At 36.1% G+C, this 7,679-nt stretch overlaps 1 protein-coding gene across 1 annotated transcript; it reads right to left on the bottom strand.

The window, feature by feature from the left end:
• Window positions 1–4,665: 4,665 nt before the first annotated feature.
• On the bottom strand, window positions 4,666–7,673 carry LOC134666375 (prothoracicotropic hormone-like). Its single transcript, XM_063523515.1, has 5 exons — window positions 7,570–7,673; window positions 6,075–6,389; window positions 5,848–5,886; window positions 5,329–5,475; window positions 4,666–4,890 (listed from the first exon to the last, which is right to left on the bottom strand). The coding sequence occupies exons 1-5, from the start codon at window positions 7,570–7,572 to the stop codon at window positions 4,735–4,737; spliced, it is 660 nt and encodes a 219-aa protein (XP_063379585.1). The 5' UTR covers window positions 7,573–7,673; the 3' UTR covers window positions 4,666–4,734.
• Between the last annotated feature and the right edge of the window lie 6 nt (window positions 7,674–7,679).

The following is a 7,679-nucleotide window of genomic DNA, read 5'->3' as shown; positions in this document are numbered from 1 at the left end:
ACATTTCCGCACGTGTATCGAACGACGTTTTTTAATACAGTTGCGAAAAAATAAGAAAAACATTGTTAATCGTACACTAAACAAGTGGTAACAGTGACAGCTCGGTTAGACGTCGTCTTTAAGTATATTACATCTATGGGCGTTTGGCAGCTTTTCCGTTCCATTCAGTCAACTTATTAAGAACGGAATTTTCAATATTGAATATTAAAAAAATAAACGTGTTATAATGATGAAGAGGTAAGTAATTAAATATGAAATATGTAATATTTTTCGTATTCTTACATTAACGGTAGGTTTTTATGCTGATTACGACGTTTAAAGGAAACTAATATTAACACTCATCAATAAGTAGTCGTGAATTGGAACAAGTATAAATTTAAAAAAAATGGAAAAGTAAAAAGCACTAGTTCGAGATAACCAACTTTCCGCACGCTAAACAGCTACGTAAAGTAGCACTTTTTGAGCAACTGTATTAAAAAATATTTTCTTTGAAGTTACTATTACTTAGGCTATTTCTATTATGAAAGGATCTATGAAACCATATTCACGATATTAAAAATACTGAAACCTATTATCATGTATTACGTCGAATGATTGTGCTTCCTTAAGTTTTTTTATTTAAAAAAATAGTTTTTAGTCAAAAAGACAATCGAGGCAATCATGTTACGATTTTACTAATATGTAAATATAAATAGTACTATGAATATTTATAGTATTTAATGAAGTAGAGTAATAAATTTTGATGATTGGAAATGTGATATAGTTGAGTTAGATAATATTACTTTGTATAGAGTATTTTTGTGATGACTTAATGATTACGATCATCAGTGATAATGATATTGTCTTATCGTAAAGCAAAAATGATACCGACGAGTGTAATAACAGTTACAACCGAACTGTTTCCGTAGTCTTCTCAAAAAGAAAATCTAATGTTAATTATAATTCTTTGTCGTTACAAATAAAGATACAGTTTGTATAAATTCAATAAATAACACTAATAATAGTTATACACCGGTCAAATCTTACAATAAAAAAACAATGCGTGATGTAGTTCTGTATTTTTTGTATATTGTTTATAGTCCTTAGAGGAATGTGAGACTATGTTTTGCAAGCAAAAAAAAGTTGTGCTCTCTGCGTAATTTGCGAAAAACTGCAAAAATTTCGGACTTTTTTCAGATTTTACAGTTTCATCATAAAACTATGGGTTTTTGGTCAAAACTTGCTATGTAATGTTGAAAGAATATTAAATTTGGAACAATTTAAGCCCACTAACAGCGCCGTATGTCAAATAGTTCTTGAGATATGGGGCTTTAAAAAAAGGGTATTTTTTCCTTGGAATGAAATTACAAGTTTTTCCTATATTTTAAGACAAATATCGGCACAACCGCTCATGCTATGATATATATGGCAATGAAAGTTATAGCAAATTTAATTACCTTTCATTTAAGTGCTAGAAAAAGTCAGTAAGTCTTACAGTACTGAAGTTATCGTAAAAAAATTAAATTGCTATAATGGGGAAGGCAACTAATGTATTGTTTTAGGCATTATCAAAATCCCTTCAAAAGGCAGTACCATTGTCGAGAACGCAATCTACGATTATCTTTTACCGGTTTTCCCCGATAGCAGTAGAGCGACGTCGGAGATCAAACATTTTTAAAATGCACTCACGCCACTCACCTCTTAAGCACTTCTTTCATTCAGTAATGAAATCAAGACACAATCTGTAGTTTGGCTTGTTTCTCGGCTCCACTTTTTGGTTGTAGCCGTAGATTTCATGATGCCAATTCTGATTTTACAATTTGTTATGGTTTTGAACTTGTTTTAATACGACCGACCTTGACAATAGTTCACGGTAATCGGCGTGGTGTTGGTGAAACACACTGAAATTACTGGAAGTCATGTCATTAGTATCTAGCTTGCGCTCGCTTATTGGTGCTCTTGAGTGTACTCTGAGTCGTGGTAATGGTAATACAAGATCACGATAAAATCCTAACCATAACAAATTGATACATCAGAATCAGTTACCATTACCCACTCTAGGTATACGTTTGTGTTATAATCCACGGGTTTTAACTGGCAATATCCTGTTACTACTAGTCTTTACTAGATAGGTGTATAAACTGACAAACCAAATCATTTATAGAAAAAGAACTGAACGAAACACGTAGGTAAGTATAGATAAGTGTGTGTTAACATGATGTGCCAAGCCGGGCGGATTGCATACATTTGTTTCATATCGGTAAGCTTACATACCGGTTTCTTTAGCCCTTGACTCGTATGAGCGATATTAATAATGAACTACAGCATCATGTTGAGTAACTGGCGTGATTGGCGTTGGGCGAGATTTTATAAGATAATTAAAGAGAATATTAATTAAGTTAAGATTAAAAAACCCGTTTTGAACACCCTAAATCCGATAAATTTCCGAATATTTTTAGTTAAATGCCTATATCTACAATCAGAAAAAAGTTTCACTTGTATCGTGGTTTCATAAAACCACACAATTACTTGTTTTCTATTGATAAATTGACCCATTTACTTTCCAATTATTTTTATTTTTTTACTATAAATACATTTATTTTATACAGTAAATACTACTAGTGAAAGAGGTATTGCTAGTTACAACCCATGGATTGACAACTCTCTGAGCAGTAGCACCACATTCATTTCAGCCTTAACAACCATTGGAAATGAATTTGTAATTTATTGTGTAAATTCGGTAAACCATTGAAGAAGTTTTGATATACTGGTTACATGACAAGACTGAGTCACATACATGCCCTATAACTAAACATTTACCTAGAGTGGGTAATGGTAGCTGATTCTGATGAATCATTATGTTACGGTTAGGATATTATCGTGATCTTGTATTACCACGACTCAGAGTTCACTCAAGAGCACCAATAAGCGAGCGCGAGCTAGATACTAGTGACATGGCTTTCAGTGTGTTTATCCAACACCACGCCAATTGCCGTGAACTATAATTATTACCGTCAAGGTCGGTCGTATGAAAACAAGTTCAAAATCATAACAAATTGTTAAATCGGAATCGGCATCGTGGGATCTATGGCTACAAGCAAAAAATGGAGCCGAGAAATAAGCCAAACTACAGATGGTGTCTTGATTTCATTACTGAATTGAAGTGCTTAAGAGAGGGGTGCACTTTAAAAATGGTTGATCTCCGACGTCGCTCTACTGCTATCGGGGAAAACCGGTAAAAGATAATCGTATATTGCGTTCTCGACGATGGTACTGCCTTTTGAAGGGATTTTGACAATGCCTTAAACAATACATGAGTTGCCTTCCCCATTATAGCAATTTCATTTTTTTACGATAACTTCAGTACTGTAAGACTTACTGACTTTTTCTAGCACTTAAATGAAAGGTAATTAAATTTGCTATAACTTTATTCATTGCAATATATATCATAGCATGAGCGGTTGTGCCGATATTTGTCTTAAAATATAGGAAAAACTTGTAATTTCATTCCAAGGAAAAAAATACCCTTTTTTTAAAGCCCCATATTTCAAGAACTATTTGACATACGGCGCTGTTTATGGGCTTAAATTGTTCCAAATTTAATATACTTTCAACATTACATAGCAAGTTTTGACCAAAAACCCATAGTTTTACAATAAATCTGTAAATTCTGAAAAAAGTCTGAAATTTTTGCAGTTTTTCGCAAATTACACAGAGAGCACAACTTTTTTTTGCTTGCAAAACATAGTCTTACATTCCTCCAAGGACTACAAACAATATACAAAAAATACAGAACTACATCACGCATTGTTTTTTTAGGAGATTTTTTTGTAAGATTTGACCGGTCTAAATATTACAGGATGCTCAAGAAAGGTATTCTGTATATTTTAGAAATTTAGAAGACTAAAAAGTTGCGTTTAAAAAACCACCTTATTAACTACTATCGAAGATTCAAAATAAAGATTGGCTTTGTTAGATTCTGTTTATTCAAAATAATTTCCCAATTTATTGGTTTACTTTTGGAATGTCATTTGTCGATATCTCTTCAAAAGAGTTACTAAAGGGCCTGTTTACACTTGCGTTTAGTAGCAAATGTATGAACTCGCACTTAACACTAAATCAATGTGTAAACCGGCTCTATAAAAAAATGATCTCTTTGTATAGAAATCCTAAATGTGTATAAATATACCTAGTGTATACGGACAAGTATACACGGTGTTTATTTTGACTGTAAATAAACGTTAAAGATTGTTAAAGTAGCGTTTTTCTCAAAAATAAAACATTGACTTTGAGACATGTTTGTTTTATTTAGTAAAACCCTGATTTAAACTTTCACGATTTTTACACATTATGAATTTTAAAACAGGACTACCGCGTTAAAAGTTGAATGTCTTATTCATCTTTTATCATTTCGATGTGTTTAATGAAGGGCACTGTAATTGGTTTCAACCTTTATGTAATTAATAAGTTGTAATTATGTATAAGTACGTTTTATTACCTCCAGTCATGACTAGCATGGCGCCATTTATATTAAAACAAACAGTAATTAATTAATGAAACGTCAAAATTAAGCAGCTCTAGGTGTAGGTATGTATTGTACCTACCTACGTGTCACATTATAGGGGTGTTACTGTTATGCATTCTGCATTCCGTAAGATCTAATTAGATGACAAGGAAAAAAAACGTTTGTGTCAGTCTGTCAAACTGTACATTTTATTGAGCATTGCAGTATTTTACGTGAGTAGTCCCTTATATTCAGTCGGCGAGGTAGCTGCTGGTGCAGAGGCATCCCGCGACGATGGGCACCAGCCGCGGCACCCACTTGTACTTCAGCTCGTTGGGTAAGTCCGCGTATAGTTGGCCTGCGCGCTCCCGCTCTTCCTTACTGTTGCTGCCTTTCAGTACTGTCAGCTGAAACAAATATTACAGATTTGACAATGCTCTTCACACTTGTTTAAAAAAAACTGTCTGGCCAAGTATCATTAACAGAAAATGATCATGTGACTTTTCGTAGAGTATCCTTCATGTCGGTATATAATTTCTTTTTGATCGGCGTAGAACGTGGCGTAATTACGAAATTCTTAGAACCGAGATAGCGTCACACACGTCATGCATACGAATACAAGTGGTCGTGGTAATTGTCCACTTTCTAATGTATACAGTACAACTGCTATTCTCTCTTTGGTCGGTCCCTCATGTCTGAGGATCGTGGTTGGTATCAGGGTTGCATCGGGAGCGGATGATCTGTCTCCGCCGGTTTCTGTCCAACGCGTCTCTGACGACCGTGTAGAAAGCAGAGGCTGACGAGTCTATAACTTCATCGGTCTTTGACAACTGTAATTAACTTACGTTGTATATAATTTTCTGGCACCAGTAGGGCTTGGTGCACTTGGTGTCGTCGCAGGTGAGGTTGCGCACCTTCTGCGGGTACCACAGCGCCATGCCGAGCGCGTCGCTCAGGTTCACGTAGTGGTCCTGGTAATTGTCTGACGCATACTGAAACATCACCATTTAAACTTCAGCCCTTTGTGAAAATCGCAAAGAGCCAAAAGTTAACACATTCACTGCCAGCGACTTCTCTGTTCGTTCCCTTTTTTTCCTGTTAAAGACTACGCTCGTAGCGCGTAGCTCGCACAGGCACTGAATTATTTAAATGCCAATAACTTTGCCACATCCCAAAAGCACGTCGTCGATTACATCAAGCTTATTTTTCAAGAAAAAAAAAGTGTTGGCGAGGCAGCGAATTTTAAGGAATAATATACTGTCTAATTGCTATCGACTTAAAATGTATAAATCTAAGGTAGTTCGACTGTTAGACGCTTATATCTCTACTAACACTGAAGAAGGGTATAGGCACGATATACTCACGCTACGTTCACAGTTACATGGAACATTCGAAATCGCATGCTGAAAATTAAGAGATGAGATTAATAGAATTTTATGATTTTCATCAACATTCCACTTCACCAAATAATAGTGTTTTCCGTGTATCGTTTCAAGCAATTAACATCTAAACCGGTGAAGCCGTCTTCGTGAAATCTGAGAAAAAGCTAGCAGCTTTTTGAAGAGGAAAATAAAATGTACAGTATACTGACATTAGAGTGTTTTTTAACTTTAATGTTCCCCCTCTTCCTCGTCCTAGTTTCGACCGAGTTATCCAGCAGGATGATATCGTTTCTGATCATATTCGCGTAGTCGACTATGAACTCTGGCAGCGGCGCCGGGCGGTCGGGCTCCGGGCCGTAGTCACCGAGGTAGTCGAGCCCGACTACGTAGTTGCGGAGGTCGGAGCGTGCGTCCACCACGTACGCGTCTACGTCTGTCCGTTTGGCTGATACCCTCGGGAGACAGGATTGGATCGCAACCAATAGGCCCAGACAGACGAGTATAAAGACACAAGTTTTGGATACCTGGAAGAAATTAATTTACTTACTAACGCTCCGTCTAAAACATACACACGAGGCAGGTTTAGAGAGTTTTCACCATGTTTTCATTCACATTTTCCGATATGATATCAGATTTACGATACGTAAAGAAGAAAAGAAGAAATAACATTTTATTTATTGTTTGATGTTCATAACAAAGCGTAAGTGCAAAAAAAACCGGGCAAGTGCGAGTCGGACTCGCGCACGAAGGGTTCCGTACCATAATGTAAAAAAAAAAAACAAAAAAAGCAAAAAAGAAACGGTCACCCATCCAAGTACTGACCCCGCCCGACGTTGCTTAACTTTGGTCAAAAATCACGTTTGTTGTATGGGAGCCCCACTTAAATCTTTATTTAATTCTGTTTTTAGTATTTGTTGTTATAGCGGCAACAGAAATACATCATCTGTGAAAATTTCATCTGTCTAGCTATCACGGTTCGTGAGATACAGCCTGGTGACAGACGGACGGACGGACGGACGGACAGCGAAGTCTTAGTAATAGGGTCCCGTTTTACCCTTTGGGTACGGAACCCTAAAAAGGACTTGATGCCTTATGGCATTTTTAGCAGCTGTTTTTCTTCAAAGGTTATCCGGCATCCGGTGCCGGATCAGAGCTTATATGTGAAAACGCTCTCAGAAGGTGATAGAATTATCTCATAAATATCACTTTTTGACTATAAAATTACGAGTTTCATAGCTTTCATGGGCAGTATTTTATTGAATTAAAAAACCTCTACTCGTAAGGCGAGATACTGCCGGTAAAGCAATGTATATTTAATTATTTACCTCTTCGTAGCGTCATAGAATAATATGTATCATTTATAGCTTTTAATACCTAGGATGTTTACTAGTGGGAAATTACCCATTTACAGTTACACGATTTATTGATAAAGTTTGAACTTTAAGTGTACCAATTAGGGCGAGGTAGGTCCCGGGTGATATGAGTTCTCGATTCATTTTTTATAAACTTAATTATGTTTAGTTCTGAGTACAACTTAGTTTTGAATAAAACAAGCACTCGCACGCGACTTCACTATATACTTAAGTACCTAGTTCGCACGATAGAAATGTAAACCGAAAATGTAACATGGTACCGGTACCTACCTTATCGCCTTAATACACTTTAAAAATGCAAATTTTATAGAAAACTGCGAAGTGAACTTACCATTTTATCTTAGTCCCACCAAATCCTTGTGTCTACTGAGACCGGTCAAGAAGCCCACCTTTCTTATATACGCCCTGTGATTGACAGCTATATAAAGGATCCATTAGGGG

Source organism: Cydia fagiglandana, chromosome 7, assembly GCF_963556715.1.
Source record: "Cydia fagiglandana chromosome 7, ilCydFagi1.1, whole genome shotgun sequence".
Taxonomy (NCBI): Eukaryota; Metazoa; Arthropoda; class Insecta; order Lepidoptera; family Tortricidae; genus Cydia; species Cydia fagiglandana.
Note: the sequence above shows the minus strand (reverse complement) of the source record. Positions and strands in the feature narration are given on the sequence as shown.